At 41.6% G+C, this 19726-nt stretch overlaps 1 protein-coding gene across 6 annotated transcripts in view; it reads right to left on the reverse strand.

The window, feature by feature from the left end:
- Positions 1-3747: 3747 nt before the first annotated feature.
- Positions 3748-19726, reverse strand: part of LOC122543355 (polypeptide N-acetylgalactosaminyltransferase 6-like) — an 88317-nt gene continuing 72338 nt past the window's right edge. For all 6 annotated transcript variants that reach the window (XM_043681954.2, XM_043681950.2, XM_043681948.2 and 3 more), the window contains 2 exons: positions 10526-10678; positions 3748-8382 (listed from right to left, as the gene is read on the reverse strand). In XM_043681954.2, the coding sequence (XP_043537889.1) occupies positions 8272-8382; positions 10526-10678 (264 nt within the window). In that variant the 3' untranslated portion in view covers positions 3748-8271. The remainder of the gene's footprint in view (positions 8383-10525; positions 10679-19726) is intronic.

The following is a 19726-nucleotide window of genomic DNA, read 5'->3' on the forward strand; positions in this document are numbered from 1 at the left end:
TCGTACTTTCAATTTAGTACACCGGTAGTCACAATGAAGTCTCTCCACATTGAGGAGACCAAATAGAGATTGGATGATCACTTTGTAGAACATCTTGGTTTAAATCACGAGTCAAGCTTCCGGTTGCCTGTTATTTTCACTCTCCACTCTGCTTTGCTGAACTTGCTTGTTGAGATTCAATACACCAGCACCCAGGTTTGGAGGTGGAGACGTTCAGTGGTGACAGAAAGCTCCCCAAATTGAGCTCCAATCACCTAGTCATGAGATAATTAGTGAGATTTGGGTCTTGATATTGATGTTCTGCCTTATCAGAAGTTGTCAGAAGCTGGCAACATCTTAGTTCTAGAGATGATTGCTCGAGGCTTAGTTTCCAAGGGGTCACTTGAGGATATCCAACAGTGAGAAGCTAGATATTTTTCTTTCAGGTCTTGCAAGGTAAAGTTCATTGGGAGAGGAGAATTTTTTTTGGGTTGGGGGCAAACAGTTTGGAGGCAAGGGCAGGGTGATGACTTTAAGTAGCCACCCCCTTGCCTACCCCTCCCTGTCCCAATTGCCAGGAAACCTGGTAGTTGAGCTGGTGCCAAGTGGAGGCTCTTGAAAGGCCACAAATTGACTACTAAAGGGTCTTAACTATTGGAGGAGTTAAATGTCCCAAATGGACCTGCTCACCTGGCATCTAATTGTTGATGTGGAAAGAATGGGACATATAACTCTCCAAGGCCAAATTGCCTAATTATTTGCCCTTCTTCACTACCTCAAGGAAGGAGAAATATTGCACTGTCTCTCCTTAACATCCTGCAGTAATCTAATGAAGCCTAAGGAACAGCACGTCATCTTTCAGTTGGACACGTTACAGCCTTCTGTAGTTCAACAACTTTAACTCATAATGACCATTCTCATTTTTTCCCTAATGGTAATTGTTGATTGAGCTTTTTTATTCACATCTCTTGTAAATCCAACTTTTGTTTCATAATTTGCAATATTGGCATTTCATTTTTCCTTGCACTTTTTTTTTGTCATTTACTCACTCCTGCCTTTCACCTTTCACAGGCCTTCCCTTTTGCTTATTCTCCTTCCTCACTTTGTTTACTCAAAACCTGTTTTTTTTTAAACATTTCCTCTATTTTGATGAACACTGATCTTGAAACATCAAGTGTTTCTCTGTAATAACTCAGGAAACCCGACTGGAAAGGAACAGCATTTATTGTTGAACATCAAAATAGAGCGACTACTTGTGGCATGCATAGGCTAGTTCCAGCCCAGAACAGAGTTCTGCCGACTCATCCCTGGGTCTGCTCTATAAAGGACTTAGGTGATGAGTTCTGGCTAGGCAGACCATTGCCTGTTATCAAAGGAACTCAGACACAAAGAGCTCCAGAGGGAGATTAATTAGTGGCTCCCATGGGCCTTAAAAAGCGTTATCACACTCTCTTGCTCTCTCTTTCACGTATACTATGACACCCGCTAAGCTTTTCCAGCGTTTTGTTGTTATTTCAAATGACACGCATGACAGGGTATTTGTGATAATGGAGAAACCCTGAAAATGCCTGCAAAAAGTGTTTTAACTTCCGTCAATGATCTCGTTGTATTACAGCCTGAGAAGAGTTCTTCATTCTATTCACATTCAATGGAGTAATTCAGGATGGCACGGTGGTTCAGTGATTAGCACTGCTGTCTCACAGCACCAGGGACCCGGCTTCAATTCCAGCTTCGGGTGACTATCTGTGTGGAGTTTGTATGTTCTCCCTGTGTCTGTGTGGGTTTCCTCTGGGGTGCTCCGGTTTCCTCCCACAATCCAAAGATGCGCGTTAGGTGAATTGGCCATGCTAAATTGCCCATAGTGTTCAGAGATGTGTAGACTAGGTGAACAGGTCTGGTTGGGATACTCTTCAGAGGGTCAGTGTGGACTTGTTGGGCCAGATTTCCTGTTTCCGCACGGTTAGGAATTCTATGAAACATAATGCACAAACCTATAACTTGTTTGTGTCCATGCTCTGATATCCATACTATTCATTCCTGTATTTTATAGGAAAAGAGTCATATGTATTGGATATTAGAGGCAGCTAAGCTAAATCAGCAAGGTTTTGAGGTTGTTTTTTCCAATGAGCTTCACAATGAGTGCCTCACATGGAATTCAAAAGGAAAAACAAAGCTAGGGATACAACTCAGAGAAGAAATTGGCAAAGCACACAAGTTGTAAACAGTGCTTTAACACTTTAAAAGTCAAATAAAGATTTTATTATCTGATGAGCATCTGTGTGTAGGTCAACATAGCCATAAGATCCGCAATTTACAGAACAACTGCAGGAACAGACTGTAGGTTTAAAAAAATGACCTAGGAACACCATGTAGATTACACATGGCCCTTTTTCTATAATTTCCATCTGTTTTGACTAATGTTGAAGGAAAACTCATGGGAGATGCTGTTCGCGCCTTGTTAAAGTGCCATATCTTGCTGGGGTACAGTTCTACAGCACCTGCTGCATCCTAGGAGCTCACCAAGTGATACTTCATGGTGAGGCCAGACAGTGAGTGTGAGAGCAGGTTGCTGAGTACATTGTGTCAGAGACCAATCCGGTATTTGTTTGACACCCGTCAGCTTTGTGGCAACAGTTACAGAATAACACTCAGAAGAGGAATCTTATTGATTTTTTTAACCCCTTCAGTAACCTAATACAGAGGAACCTCAATTATCTGAACGAAATGGGCAGGCCCTATTTCATTCGGATAATTGATTATTTGGTTAACTGATTCAATGCCTTTCCTCTGGGGGCTCAGTTTTCTGTTAGGCCCGCTCCCTGTCCAGGAGATGAGACAGCAGCACACCGTGCGCAGCTCTCCACCCCTGATCACTCCCCCTCCCGCACCAGGGCAGCCGGACCAGACATCAACAGTAAGACTGCTGCTGCCTTTTTTTTGGGGGGGGGGGGGCGGTCGGAAAGAGTCTCCAAATAGTGCGCACACAAAGTTTTACTGCAACTTTTTGACAGGTTTTACCTTTACCCTGTACAGGACAATGTTGGAGAGATTATCTGGGGAAGGGAGGTTTAGGGTACACCCCTGTGTTGAACTCCAGGGAAAGTGTGTGGGTGGAGAGAGAGAGTGAGAGTGAGAGCGTGGGAGGTCAGTCACTTGGAGACGGCGTCTGGGCTCCCATCGATGTCCAGGACTGTTCTCAGTAACATTTCAGTAAGCAGAGTTCACTTTTAATCACTGTAAACAAAAGACACGATCAGTGTTGGAAACATGTCTTTGATGTAATGTTTCTACCGGGACCTCGAGATCTCCTTCGGATAATCCAAAATTCAGATAATTGATATTCAGATAATCGATGTTCCTCTGTACAAAAACATGTAGCATCCAATCACACCCATTAAGATTAGCATAGATAGGTGATCAAATGTGTAATCTTCTGGATGATATGCAGTATTTACATACTATATCATCTGATGAGCTCCACCAGGACATTCTATATCCAACGTATGCAATAATCTATTCCCTTTCCCCAAATTATCCCAAAGACTAGCTACAAGTTGTTAGACGGTGCCTGTTCCTCAACTCACTTTGCCCTAATGTATTTATTCCTCAGCAAGAGCAGGTTTGATAGCAAAACACTTTTGGCTTTGGAAGAGGCCAGGAAGCTCTCAAGTACTTATTTTGCTCCACATTTAAGCACATCTGTGAGAGTCATTGCACCATTTGTATCAAACTAATAGATTAAGAAAAGGGAATAATCAACAACACTCCCACAATTAGAACATTGATTTTATTATACAGTAAGTTTTGTTCAAAATTAGATAAGACAAAAACAATATTCAGAGGTGCTGGATAGTAGGAAACAGCATTTATTAGAAAGAGTTTCAACTGCTAGTAAAGAAGCCTTTAGGGAAAGTTCAGTGCCAGCTCAGTGTGACTTCTTCATCCAGTTTTTTCCCCTTAGCTCATTAATAACTGATCCAAATTCCAGCATCGAAAAAAAACAGAAATTGCTGGAGAATCTCAGCAGGTCTGGCAGCAGCTGTAGAGAGAAATTAGAGTTAACGTTTCGTATCCAGTGACCCTTCAGAACGCTTTTTGTTTCAGATTTCCAGCATCTGTAGTGATTTCAGTTTTTTTGTCTGGAATTTGGATCAATGGATGCCAATGGGCATACTTGCTCTGGACCAAGTACCTTTTGTTCTCTTCAATGTAGCATCTTTCACGGTGTCAGGGCATTGCAACATGCTTTACTGTCAATTAAATTTTTTTTTACTTTGGACTATTGTTGGAATTTAGGAAATGCACACAGCAAGGTCCCACTAGCCACAATGTGGTGTATGACCACAGTATCTATTTTTGATGTTACAAGCAGTAAGTATTTGTCAGAACATCAGGCATCCTGACTAATTTTCCCTCCTTTTCCCCATCAAAACTGATCATAGTACCCTGGCTGTTGCTCAGCTAATGAAGCACAAGATGGAAATGAACTTAAGCCTTCCCTGACCTTCATGACTTAGTAGTGCAGAGGAAGGTGTACTTATTCACTGAGCTAACAGGGAGTAACCCTGCATCTTTAAAGAGGGATTTCTTAACACAGCAAGTTGCACTGGCAATATTCACTGGTAGTTACTCAATTTTCCAATTATTTTACCAGATTCCCTGCATTTCTGAAAGAACAGTCTAGCCTTGCTGCAGATAGTAGTCTGTATAACAGACATACAATAGGAAACACGTACACAACATAGCAGCCTTCAGATCTACAAACATTGAGGGTGAAGTTCTTCAGAATTAGACATCACATTTAAAAATTATTATAACACCCTGAAAGTCAATTTTCAAAAATAAAAATCAGTATTCAATTGAAAATCAGCATAGTGATGATAGTAGTTGGGGAAGAGGAGAGGTGAAGATTGCAATAGCAACATTCTACCCTTTGGAGATCATTCTAGTTTCTAAGTCAGTCTCTAGTAATGAATACAACTGGCACCTAACACCAGTTACAATTATGTTGTATGAAACAAGCTCAAAGTCCAAAACAGAATAACAACAACCCATTAGGCAGATGAATGTTGAATTGTTTGCAGCCTTGTTGGCTAAATTATAAATTTATCTGGGAAGAGCAAGTTTAGGCTCACTGTAGTACAGGATGATCACCCCCATGATTTATTATCAGAATGATGTTGTGAGGAGAAGATAGAGGTTCTTTGGTGCTTGCTTACCAGTGGGATTTCAATTCCACATTTGCAGAAGTGCAATCACAAATCAGAGCATTTTACAAGTCAATATTCTAAAAAGATTAGAAAAATATAGTTTTCATTTCAATTAAAATATGAAACATTAAATTAGGAAATCACTAACCCACAGTCAAAATAGCCTCATGCAGTTCAGTGGGCTCAGCACGGCTACCTCTGTGAAGCAATTGTTTAGGGATTTAGATTAGCCAAAATGACCTGAAACCCTTTTCAACTGTGCTGTTAATACACACATACATATCGAACAATGTGCAAATTGGTTTGTAAGCATTTAAATTAACACAAGTTATACAACTCTCATATACAGATTCCACTTTTTCTGATCGCGCTCATCTCTAGAAATGCAGCTGTGTGCATTCTACCTAAAGGGGAAAAAAAAAGTGTCCATGTTTACCCGTAAAGTTGGTTCAGATGCTTTCTCCCGCAGATAGAACAGTTTTGACAATTCCAGAACTCTGCTCAGTGATCGAATGGCTGGACAGTCCAGAGCAGTATTGCAGCTTACAAACAAGCCACTGTTTGTAATATACCTACTATGATTTAATGTGATAGCTTCTTCACACCTGGGTTATATTCATGGTACAATGTCAACTTCACTTAAGCACAAATCCAAACCCAATTGCAACAGCAATTGCTCATGCTCCATTCTGCTCATTTGTTGGTTACTCCATTGTCACTGAGCAGAAATTTTAAATGCACACTTTTGATTTTAATTTTCCCTTGTCAATTTCTTCTTCTGTCCTTCTGTGGGTTTTCCTTGCTGACATGGTTCCACAGGCACCAGCCTCACTGTTATCTAAGTGGGAATAATGCCTAAGCCTGCATGGTGAGTGTTAGCAGACCATTTCAGTGTTAATCCTGATTCTGCATATCACTTTGTAAGAATTAGAAGAGGGAATTGCAGCCAACTATTTCAACTCAGAGACATTCAACTCAATTGTAGTGCTCCATTGCCATCTCAACTGGAACCAGCTAATTCCATACTAATGAGCTGCAAACCTGGAACTGTTCACTGACTCAGCAAGTGAATCCAAACAGTGCGGGAAACACACATCCTACAGTTTGGTGAGAACAAGGCACAGGTGCATCAGTTTAATCTTCCTGATGTGGTGATGTAAACATGGGCTACAATTGTGTGTTACAAGCATTTTAGGTTAACTACACAATGGAAAAGGTACTGGACTAAGAAAGCTCCCTCCAGGATGGAATCTCCCTTCAGGAAGGAATATAGTACTTCGGAATAACAATAATGCAGCTTGCATAGTTTAAGGGCAGCAGTGATCTACAGGCGAATTTCCACACCAGCAACATTACCAGTGCCAGTACCAGAGGAAGCTTCACATTTGCAGAGCTTGGAATAGGAATGACTCAACCATTGATTAGGGTTACACTTTCCCTTTAATATTAGTTTCCCATTTGATACAATATTCTTTTGGAGATTCGTAATTTGTACTAATTGAAGAATATCAAAAACCAGAACACATTTGTCCCCAGATTTCTGCTGGAAAAGTCTCACTTGAATGATTCAAGGAGCTTCAGTGGTTTTTTTTCTGGTCCATTTCAACATGATCCTTGTGCTGTCTCCAGCCCACGTACCCTTCTCTTATTTAAAATGTTAACTTTGAGGTAACACACTTTACCATCCCACTACCTTCAGGAGAAATGTCTTTCCTATCTACATCTTTCCCTGGTGAATAGTTGAGAGGGGGTTTATAACTTCATAGGAAAACAACTATCTCTTGCCATCTCTGACTAGAGCCCTGATACATGGTGTGCCAAAATATACAATAACTTATATTAAGACATTGATGACTCATCATAGTTAAACTCCAAACTGAGTTAACAAACCTGCATTTATGTACCATGGGAGCAGATGGAGTTATAGTTCAACATCTCATCCAAAGAAACAATCCTATTGAATGAGTGCTGTACTGTCAAAGTAGATGGCAGGGTTGAATCCACAACCTTTTCAGCCGAACTGGTTTTAAATTCAGCACTGTTTCAATTGAGAAAGTGTATCATTCTAAACCAAGGATAGAGAGACTGGACCAAGATCCAAGCCCAAACTTTTCAGTAAGTACTATGTTCCAACATGCAATAACATTATTGCAGATTTTCTGAATAGACTTGTCCTCCCATTTTTTTTTTCTCTGTTGAAAAATCCCTTCCTTGCATTTGTCATTTTGACAGCCTGGCTTAGGTTGAGCATTTACCATTCAGAGAACTGCCTTGTCTGTTTCCCAATTACCGGCTTAATTAACAGCTTGCAACAGGAATCCCATATAATTGTATTTCTGGTGCTGCACCTAGGGTTTCATGGTGTTTAAGGAATTTGTTGAGATGCTAGACTGCATGGAATGGTGGAGACTATCAAAGCGAATGTCATCAAATTTGAAATGATTTGTTTCCCAACCCAAAATTTGAGGAATTTCAACAGGAATTCTCAGCCACATTTGGACAAAGAAAATATCAAAACACTAGTTCAGACAACAATCTCCCCACTCCCTTTCTTCCATTAACAGGAAGTAAACGACAGCACAATTCATTCCCATTTACTTCCTGCTGCATAATGCATGAAATGCATAAGATGGTATCACATTTTGTTACTGCCTTGCTTTGGGTCACAGTGCTGAATTGATATACCTGTAAATTGAATCTAATCCAAATCCACCTAAATCTGACACATAAATCTTCTGGAACATGCAGAGGTTCCTAAAAACAAATGTATTCTCTTTCTCAGTGCAAATCATATTCATTTTTAAATGTGGAATATTCAATGATGGGGAGGTGGGGTAAGATAACATTAAATATATAAAATAATTAGAAGGGGATAACTTCAATTCCAGAGCAAATGGGACACAGAAAAAATATTGTGGAAATCCACAATCCACGAGATTTCTTTGCTCTCCATGCTTAGAGGCAAAATCCACAGTCACGAAAAGGTTCAATGGTGAAAGGCTGGCTTTTAAATCAGGCCACTTCAATGTTGTCCACTTTTAATCCAATTCTGATGCTTCCTTGGAGCAGCTCCTCCCTCTGGCTAGATAAAAGACCACTGCTGATACGGGTCTGCAGAGTTGCACGAGGCCATGGTTGGGTTCTGTCCTGATGCAGTCAAGCACTGATTTGTGGCAGAATTTTTTAGGTTGTCCTGGGAAAAAAAAAGTACAAGTTAATAACCTGTGCTTCACCCCCACCTGTCTCCCCAGTTTGGGGATTTGCTATCGCCTTTATATAAAGCTTATTGCTTATAAGCCAATGAATCTGGCAATACAATGTCAAGTCCAGAATATGTAGTATTTTAAAATTAATATTTTCAATGTCACAGGTCTGGATATGAATAAAGGATGATACACTAAGGGGGTGGTCTATCAGACTATAGATAACATAGCTGAAAATGTGTTGCTGGAAAAGCGCAGCAGGTCAGGCAGCATCCAGGGAACAGGAGAATCGACGTTTCGGGCATAAGCCCTTCTTCTTATAGATAACATACCAGAGTGATTCAACTCACATCAGGTTACTACATCTCTTTATTTGGAATTCGAAGGTTTCTCCCATCTATTTTCACCGAAATTCACTCTCCTCATTTCCTGGGACATGTGCTTACAATTTGCCCTGCATCATTTCAATGCTCATTTGTGAGGTATAATCACAGACAATGAGTGAGTCTGAGCATTCTGTTCAATATTATGCCATGGTGGACAGGAGTTTGGGCAGAGGAAATTTAAAAAAAAATCAAGATCACAGCAAGTCAATTACTGGGTACAAACAGAATAAATCTGGCTGATCTTGCCCTTTCCTAGTGCAGAGACAGAGATCAAATGCAAGAACTATGGCATTTATATAACACCTTTATAGAGCTCAGGGTGTCCCAAAGCACACTACAGCCAATTAAGTACTGCTGGAGGGTAGCAGACAATTTGCAAAAATTCAGGCTGTTTTCTCTTGAGCATTGGAGGCTGAGGGGAGACTTGATAGAAGTCTATAAAATTATGAGATGCATTAATAGGGTTGACGGTTCAAATCTTTTTCCCAGAGGTGAAATGTCTAAAACTAGGGGCAATGTATTTAAGGGGGTGGGGGTTGCAGAAGGAGAGTTCAAGTGAGACATGAGAGGCAAGTTTTTTTTTTAAAAAACAAGCAGAGTGGTAGGTGTCTGGAACCCACTGCCAGGCATAGTGGTGTCAGCAGACTTGACAAGGGCATTTATGGGACTCTTAGATAAGCACATGAATATGCAAGGAATGGAGGGCTCTGGACGGAGGGCACGCAGAAGGGATTAGTTTCATTTGGCGTCATCGTGGGCCGAAGGGCTATTCCTATGCTGTACTGTTCTATGTTGTATGACAAGATGATCTGTTAATACAATAAAATGTAATCTCCCCATCTCTTTCCTGTCCAAAATCAACACACTTTGTTTTATAAATGAGAAGCAAGGTTATTGATCAAGACCTGCAAAACAGGACACGATCAAAGCTGAAAAATACAATACGATGGGAAGGGAACCTAAGTAGTTGAGGTTCAGCAGCGTCATGCTTAGCTTTCAAAATCCTAAGGATCACAGGACAATGGGAAATAGAGAATGATAAAGAATTCTATAGTTCTGGACTCTGGAAAAGAATAAACTTGAGTCAGAACCTATTGAGCGAGTCTCGCTAATCAATCTAGCGAAGACACAGGTCAATACATTTGTAGTTTAAAGGAGTAAGAGAAGGTTAAGAGAGCAACTATCAATAGAGAAAGATTAGTTACAGAAATGGCTACTAAGTCAAAAAAAAAACTGATTTTTAAAAATCAGCCAGTTCAGACATGTCATGCTGCACTCTGAGTTAATTGGGATGCTGCTATAAGCTACAAGATCCCTTGGCTATTTGGTTAATGTTTACAAGTTTCCCTTATTTCAGGTGCAATCCATTTCAAGTTCTTTGATGGGTCTGTAGGTTTTATTCAGTGAACAGCAAAACCAGTTGGGAAAGCCCTAGGTTTGATTCTCTGTATGTGGCAAGTTAACAGATATTAATCCCAGGTGCCAGAGGAAGACAGTACAATCAATCTTGCTACTTTTGGGCTACAGAAAGAAAAGTAAACCCATCTCCCCATTCTGTATTTTAGTCAGTAGATTCCAGGTACAGGTTTGTTTGCAAAGATTTGGATGAGTAAAGGATCAGTAGTGGATACCAAAACTCTCAATCAAGAATTGCATTAAGAATGATCACGAGTAAAAGCAAAGGCAGAGTAGCCAAACTCTCACCCGCTCCCACAGAACACTCTTCCCATCTATATGCAACACTTACGTGTAAAATTTCCCAGCGTTCCTCTCCTGGCACTCTTGTATCCTTTCCTTTGTATTTACATAGCTCTAATCGAACTGGGCCGTACACAGCATGAAGACACAGTTGCTTCCCGATGTTGTGGCGGATTTCAGACCGAGATGTGTATTCGAAATACTGAAAATTTCAATGGAAAATGGGTGTTAAATTGAAACATCAGACATGTCAGATATCTCTCTGCCTCTCCAAGGCCAAAACAGTAGCGTTTATTACAAGCCAGCTTATATAAAAAGGGAGACTTTTGTCTCGTGAACATACAAGATAGCAGATGTAGACTTTTTGTCCCTTCAAGCCTGCTGTGCCATTTAATAACTTCATTGCTATTCAGATGGGAAGTTGGAATTCAGAACAGAAACTATCTATATTAACCTTAGATTCTTGTTAGACAAGGGAATCGACCAGCTTGTGTCTTAAAAATGACCCACCTCCACCACCTTCTGAGGCAGGGAGTTCCAATATCTCATAACCCCAAGAGTAAATATTTCTCCTCGTCTGTCCTAAAAGAGCAAAACCCCAATTTTCAAACAGTACCCCCTAGATGTGGACAGACCCACAAGAGGAGACATTCTTTTCACATACACTTTGTGATGACCATTCATGATCATATTCAATTTGAAAAATGAGCTGGATCGAGAGTTGATCAATTTCTTGGACCAGATGAGCTTCATCCCAAAATATTGAAGGAAGTAGTTTAGAGATAGTGGGTGCATTGGTGGCTATCTTTTGAAATTCTATATATTCTGGGAAACTTTCTACTGATTGGAAGGTAGCTAATATAATGCCACTATTTAAGAATGGAAGAAGAGGGAGAATGGTTAGCTACAAACCAGTTGAATTATAACATTTTCCTGCTGATGACATCAAGCTATTTTAGAAATGATGTGATAACTAAACAATTAAACAAAAATGCAAACATTGAGTAGAGTTAACATGGATTTATGATAGGGAAGTCATGTTTAACAGACAATTCTTTTTTGAGGATCTTAGTTTTAGCATAGATAAGGGAAAACCAGTGGATGTGGTACATTTGGATTTTCAGGAAGCTTTTGATACAGTCTCACAGAGGCTAAGTAAACAATACGACAGCACAAGGATTGGGGAGATTATGCTAGTATGGGTTGAGAATTGATCAACAGACAGAGAGTAGGGATAAATGGATAATTTTTAGGATGGCAGACTACTCGTGAGGTACCACAAAAGTCAGAACTAGATCCTCAGCTGTTCACAATTTACAAAAGGACTTGGCTGTGGGAATCAATTGTAATATTTCCACATTTGCAGGTAACATCAAACTCGGTGGGAATGGAATGCAAGTTGTGAGAAGGCTGCATGGAGACTTCAAAATGACTTAGACAGGCTGTATAAATGGGCAAAAACATGGCAGATGGAATAAAGTTATCCACTTTGATAGAAAAAAAAACAAAAAGACAGCATATTTCTTAAATGATGAGAAGTTAGGGAATATGCATGACCAAAGGGACTTGGGTGTCCTTATTCATAGTCACGAAAGCTGGCATGCAGATGTAGCAAACAGTTTGGAGAGCAAATAGTCTGCTCGCAGTCAGTTCAAGGGGATTTGAGGACAAAAATAAAGTTGTCTTGCTGCATTTGTGTAGAGCCGTGGTGAGACAGTACTGTGTACAGTTTTGGTGTCCGAAGGAAGAATACACTTGCCATAGAGAGAATTCATCACATGTTCACCAGATTAGTCCCTTGGAGGGCAGCATTTTCTTATGAGCAGAGATTGAGGAAACTGGATCTGTATTCCCTGGAGTTTCAAACAATGAGAGGTGATCTCATTGAAACTTAAAAAAATTCTTCCAGGACATGGCAGGGTGGATGTAGGTAAGATGTTTCCACTGGCTGGTAACTCTAGAACCATGGACATAGTCTTAAAAGCTCACACTTTTTCCTGAGATTGAGATGAAGAGGAATGACTTTACTCAGAGGGTGTTGAATCTTTGGGATTCTCTGTTCCAGGAGACCGTGGAAGTTCAATCACTGAACATGTTCAAGACAGAAATCAATAGGTTTCTGGAAACTAATGACATGAAGGGATGCAGAGGTAGTGTGAGAAAATGGCATTGAGCTAGAAAATCAAATTTAGTTGAATAGCGGGGTAGACTTGATAGACTGAACAATCTACTCCAGGTCTTATGTTTCCATTACGCTAAAGAGGAAAAAACGTCATATTCAAGCCCAAGACTGGACCCACACTTAATTCTAAGGGGATCATATGATAAGAAACAGACTCTGATTTTCCTAAAAAGAGGTTAAATTTAGCAATTTCCTGGTCTGTATGACTCATCTACTCCCTCTCGAGAGTGGGATGCTGCAAAAGCACAGCAGGTCAGGCAGCATCTGAGGAGCAGGAGAATCGACGTTTCAGAAATTCCTGATGCAGGGCTCTTGCCCAAAACATCGATTCTCCTGCTCCTCAGATGCTGCCTGACCTGCTGTGTTTTTCCAGCACCACATTCTCGACTCTGATCTCCAGCATCTGCAGTCCTCACTTTCTCCTCATCTACTCCCTGGTTTATTCAGATGAATCATACAGGAAGCAGTCATTGCATTTTCAATTTACCCTCTCCCTCCTATCAACTTGAACTAATTTTTAATTTCGCGACATCTCGGTCTTTCTAACTCAGTTGCAAAGAATAAAAAAAAAACCTTTCCTGCATCACTTGCAGGCCTGGGAAGTTATCTGTGTCTCTTAGTAACTACAGTTGGAAACCATTCCCAAGGTTAGATCATGACTTCCTTCGAATTATTCTCCATTGTATGGGTTAGAAAAGTTCAGCTTTCTATTTGCTTTGTTGATAGCTGTTCTTAAACATTAATAATCTAGCCACCAATTATGCAGCAACCTGTCAAGGTTGTTCTCAAACATTAATCATTTACTGATTAAACATGCAACAGCACAACATGACTTCAACAGTACCTTTCAAGCTACAAACAGTACCACCCACAAAGACAATGGTAGCAAACATGTGGGAACATTATTACCTGCAATTTCCCCACCATACTGTTACAATGCTGTCGTCCATTTACCAAGGCAGAAGTCATTCTGTCTTCCATAAATGCTTACTTGTATTTTGTACAAAGTTAAAAATCACACAACACCAGGTTATAGTCCAACAGGTTTAATTGGAAGCATACTAGCTTTTGGAGCGACGCTCCTTCATCAGGTGATTGTGGAGGGCTCGATCGTAACACAGAATTTATAGCAAAAATTTGCAGTGTGATGTAACTGAAATTATACATTGAAAAATTGATCGTTAAGCCTTTCATCTGTTAGAATACAGTGATGGTTTCACTTCTTTCATGTGTAAATCACAAAACCCTTTTTTTTAAAGTTGCATTCTCGGGTTAGCTGTTAACAATGGTGATAGCTAGACAATATGTTGAAGGTGTTAGCCCCCTGTGTTCTCTGTCTATGACCTGATGTTTAGATTGATTCTCCAAATCATTGTATTTTGTAGTTCAATACAACTCCATACTGCCTCTTTCCTGTTCCTGACCTACTCCCTTAAGAGAAAATTTGCCTTTTTTTTCCCCCTCTGTAAACCCATCATCAAATCACCCAGTTGGAAAACCAGCCTGTTTTGGTGAAAATCCACCACCAAATTAAAACAACTAAACAGTAACAATTAACAAGCACAAGCGGTACAGCAACAATAACTGAAGTGAAGGAAGGGTGTGATAAACAAGAGAAGGACTAAATCAAAATGGAGAGCCTGCCCTGTTTTTTTTTAAAAATTAGGCTGACACCAAATTGTAGTGATTGTAACGAGGTCAGACAGGTGGACCTCAGAATGAGTTCCCTGATTGGACCAGGTTAACAGCACCAATCAGGGAGTCCTGGTTGATAGATATGAGCAGGAGTGTCTCCAACTCTATTCTGATTTAGTCCCCTTCTCCTCTCCCTACTTCTCTCCCTCCCCCCCCCCCACATTCAGTTTTTTCCATCCTCATGGGTGTTTTCTTGGTGGTGGAAAGTACAGAACAAAGCTTTAGCACAACGGTGTCACTACACATACACACATGGCCACATGTAATTTGGGCTGGGCCCCCTTTGGGTGCAGAGGGGGAATTATGAAAGAAAAAAAACAGGGGTGTCAGAGGTTCTGTCCACTCTGGGAACTGGCTCTGAGGAAGCCAGACCAGTGTCAAGTACTATGCACATGTCAATAAAGGGTGACTTGGTGATGGGAAGCTGGCCTCTGTGGGGTTAGTTCACAAATCAATCGTGCCTCTAAGTAACAATTTACAAGCACTGCAACAATAATAGAAAGAGAAATTTAGGGAATGGAGGGGGGAGAGAAAGAGTCCAAAATTAGAGGGCATTCGTTTAAGGTGAGTGGGGAAAGATTTAAAAGGACTTGAGGATTAAACATTTTCACACAGAGGGTGGTGTGTGTATGGAACAAGCTGCCAGAGGAAGTGATAGAAGCTGCTCTAATTACAACATTTAAAAGGCATCTGGATGGATACACAAATAGAAAGAATTTAGAGGGATACGGGCCAAATGCTGGAAAACAGGACTAGGTCAGATTATAATGTCTGGTCAGCACGGGTGAGTTGGACCAAAGGGTCTGTTTCTGTGCTGTATGACTATGACCCTGGAGTTGGATGGGGAATAAAGCCAGCCCTTTTTCTTCCTTTCCTTTCTTTTTTTAGTCTTATATCAGGAAGTGTTATCTCACACAACCAAATGGATTTATCCCACCACCAAATCACCCTGAGTTATTTTTCTACAACCACTAAATAACCTGTGTTCCAAGTGATTAATTTACTTGCAATGTCCATTAAGAGCAATGCAATAACACCAAACGTGAGGGAAATCAAGCTGTAGCTGGAAGCAAGGTAACTTTTAAATATTTTCTAATAAACCTGGTCAGAGATGCTATTCCACACCTCTGCAGCAGGTAGGACTGGAACCTGGGCCTGCTGGGTGTTTACCCCCCATCACCTTCTGGTATTTTCACATCTAATAATCACCGTCAGTAATTCACCTGTTTTTTTCCCCAACTGATTAATCTACATGCAAAGCCTCTTAAGGGTAAAGTCCCCAGCCTCTTTTTTTTCCCCCTAAAGTCCACGGGCCCTTTTCCTATTTAACCTATTTTTTAAAAATCAACCTATTCAGAGATGTTATTACACATGTCTGGAGCAGGTGGGACGTGAACCTGGGCCTCCTAGGCCAGAGGTAAGGGCAATACCACTGTGCCAGAAGAGCAATCGTGCCTCAGCACTTTATTTTTAATTCATTCAAATTTATCCTAATTTTCTAATCAACCTATTCAAAGATGTTATTACATACCTCTGGAGCAGGTGGCACTTGAACATGGGTCTCCTGGTCCAGAGTAGGGACATAAACACTGCTCCACAAGACGGCCCCAGGGGAAACCATTTATATATATTTTCCCCCAACCACCTGAGGGGAAACTTTGTTTTATTAACCTATTTTTCTAATCATCCTGATCAGAGGTGTAAATACACACCTTTGCAGCAGGTGGGACATGAACCCGGGCCTTCTGGTGCAGGAGTAGGGACACTACCACTGCACCACAAGAGGGCCCAGCAGTAATGCTCATGTCTTTCCCAAATCACCTATGTCTGTGTATATTTTTTTTAAAAAACAGTGACACAATAAAAACACACCATTATGTATATATTTTGTTTATTTTTTCACCACTGGGAAAATACCCATGTGGCCAGTTGAACATTTACAAGCAAAGCCTGTTAGCAGCAATTCGGTCATTAAAATGTGAAGTGGGTTAGGGAGGGAAGAAGGGGACTAAATCAAAATGGAGTCAGAGGGGGAAATAAAACAGTCCATCCCCTGCGGTGCCCACCTCTTCCTGAAGGCATCATTGGTGGACACTGGTTGCTCCTTCTCAAATGCCTGCGAGAAGTGCACCCAACTCCAGCTCCTCACAGACTGCGTTAGAGAACTGGAGCTGGAGCTAAGTGAACTTCAAATCATTCGGGAGGCTGACGGGGTGATAGAGAGGAGTTATAGGGAGGTAGTCACACTTAAGTTACAGGATAAAGGTAGCTGGGTGACAGTCAGGAGAGGGAAAGGGGAATAGGCAGACCGTGCAAGGAGCCTCTGTGGCAGGGGAACACCTACTGGGGAAAGCCACAGCGGCCAGGTCTCTGGCACTGAGCCTGGCTCTGTGGCTCAGAAGGGAAGAGGGGAGAATAGGAGAGTGACAGTGATAGGAGATTCAATGGTTACAGGAACGGACAGGAGATTCTATGATCGTGAGCGAGACTCCCAGATGACGTGTTGCCTCTCGGGTGCCAGGATCAGGGATGTCTCTGATTGAGTCTACAGGATTCTTAAGGGGGAGGGAGAGCAGCCAGAAGCCGTGGTAGACATCGGGACCAACAACATAGGTAGGTAAAGGGAGGAGGACCTGAAAAAAGAATATAGGGAGTTAGGTTGGAAGCTAGAAGGCAGAGTAGTAATCTCAGGATTGTTACCGGTGCCATGTGCGAGTGTGGCTAGGAATAGAGAGCGATTGCAGACGAACACGTGGCTGCAGGGCTGGTGGAGGAGGGAGGGCTTCAGATATGTGGATCATTGGGATACCTTCTGCGGAAAAGGTGGGAGCTGTACAAGGAGGACTGGTTGCCCCTGAACTGGAGGAGCACCAATATGGTGGGTGGACTGGTTTGCTAGAGCTCTTCGGGAGGATTTCAACTAGTTTGGCGGGTGGGTGGGAACCTGAGCTACGGATCAGATGATGGAGTAGGTAATGACTAGCCAGATACAGCGTGCAGAGAGTTTGCAAGGAGGGATAGGCTCTTGATAGGGCTAAGGTGCAGTCAGTGTGATGGGTTGAAGTGTGTCTATTTTAATGCAAGAAGTATCAGGAATAAGGGGGACAATCTCAGAGCATGGATCAGTACTTGGAACTATGATGTTGTCGTCATTACAGAGGCTTGGATATCACAGGGGCAGGAATGGTTGTTGGATGTATCAGAGTTTAGATGTTTCAAAAGGAATGGGGGTGGAGGGGGTAAAATAGGTGGGGAATTGGCATTGCTAATCAGGGATAGTATCACAGCTGCAGAAAGGGAGGTCGTCGAGGAGAGTTTGTCTACAGAGTTAGTATGTGTAGAAATCATAAACAGGAAAGGGGCAGTCACTTTGTTGGGAATTTTCTGTAGACCCCCCAGTAGCAACAGAGACATGGAGGAGCAGATTGGGAGGCAGATTTTGGAAATGTGTAGAAGTAACAGGGTTGATGTCATGGGTGACTTTAACTTCCCTAATATTGATTGGAACCTACTTAGTTCAAATAGTTTGGATGAAGCATTTTTTGGCAGGTGTGTCCAAGAAGGGTTCCTGATGCAATATGTAGATAGGCTGACTAGAGGGGAGGCCATATTGGATTTGATGCTTGGCAACAAACCAGGTCAGGTGTCAGATCTCTTGGTGGGAGAGCATTTAGGTGATAGTGATCATAACTTCATGACCTTTACTATACTCATGGAGAGGGATAGGAGCAGATGGTATGGGAAAGTATTTAATTGGGGGAGGTGGGGAAATTACAATTACAATGCTATTAGACAGGAACTGGGGCACCTAAATTAGAAACAGATGTTCTCAGGGAAATGCACGACAGATTTGTGAAGGTTGTTTAGGAAGCATCTGCTGATAGGTTTGTCCTACTGAGGCAAGGGAGGGTTGGTAGGTTGAAAGAACCGTGGGTGACAAGGGATGTGGAACATCTAGTCAAGAGGAAGAAGGAAGCTTACTAAAGATTAAGGCGACAAGGATCAGACAGGGCTCTAGAGGATTACAAGGTAGCCAGGAAGGAACTGAAGAACGGACTTAGGAAAGCTAGAAGGGGGCATGAAAAAGCTTTAGCGGGTAGGATTGAGGAAAACCTTCAGACATTTATGTGAGGAACAAGAGGATGGCCAGAGTGAGGGTAGGGACAATCAGGGATAGTGGAGGGAACTTGTGCCTGGAGTCGGAGGAAGTACGGGAGGTCCCAAATGAATACTTTGCTTCAGTATTCACTACTGAGAGTGACCTTGACGTTTCTGAGGACAGCATGAAACAGACTGATTTGCTCGAACAGGTTGATGTTAGGAAGGAGGATGTGTTGAAAATTTTGAAAAACATAAGGATAGATAAATACCCTGGGCCAGAGAGGATATACCTTAGGTTACTACAGGAAGAGATCCCTGTGCCTTTGACGATGATCTTTGTGTCCTCACTGTCCACTGGAGTAGTGCCGGATGATTGGAGTGTGGCAAATATTATTCCCTTGTTCAAAAAAGGAAATAGGGATAATCCTGGGAACTACATGCCAGTCAATATTATATGAGTAGTGAGCAAAGTATTGGAGAGGATTCTGAAAGACAGGATTTATGATTACTTGGAAAACCATAGTTTGATTAGAGATAGTCAGCATGGCTTTGAGACGGGCAGGTCATATCTCACAAATCTTACTGAATTCTTTGAGGATGTGACAAAACACATTGATGAAGGTAAAGCAGTGGATGTCATGTATATGGATTTTAGCAAGGCTTTTGACAAGGTTCCCCACGATAGACTCATTCAGAAAGTAAGGGGCATGGGATACAGGGAAATTTGTCTTTCTGGATACAGAATTGACTGGCCCATAGAAGACAGAGGGTGATGGTAGATGGAAAGCATTTAGCCTGGAGCTCGGTGACCAATGGTGTTCCACAGGGATTGCTTCTGAGACCTCTGCGTTTAGTGATTTTTATAAATGACTTGGATGAGGAAGTGGAAGGTTGGGTTAGTAAGTTTGCTGATAACACGAAGATTGATGGAGTGGTGGATAGTGTGGAGGGCTGTTGTAGGTTGGAACGGGACATTGACAGGATGCAGAACTGGGCAGATGAGTGGCAAATGGTGTTCAACCCGGAAAAAGTGTGAAGTCATTCACCTTGGAAGGTTGACTTTGAATGCAGAATTCAGGGTTAAAGGCAGGATTCTTGGCCGTGTGGAGGAACAGAGGAATCTTGGGGTCCATGTCTATAGATCCCTCAAAGTTGCCACCCAAGTTGATAGGGTTGTTCGGTAGGTGTGTGGTGTGTTGGCTTTCATTAGCAGGTGGATTGAGTTTAAGAGCCATGAGGATATGCTGCAACGTTATAGAGCCCTGGTTAGAC

This window comes from Chiloscyllium plagiosum, unplaced genomic scaffold (genome assembly GCF_037043375.1).
Source record: "Chiloscyllium plagiosum isolate Xiang-an unplaced genomic scaffold, Cpla_swu_hap1 HiC_scaffold_53X, whole genome shotgun sequence".
Classification (NCBI taxonomy): Eukaryota; Metazoa; Chordata; class Chondrichthyes; order Orectolobiformes; family Hemiscylliidae; genus Chiloscyllium; species Chiloscyllium plagiosum.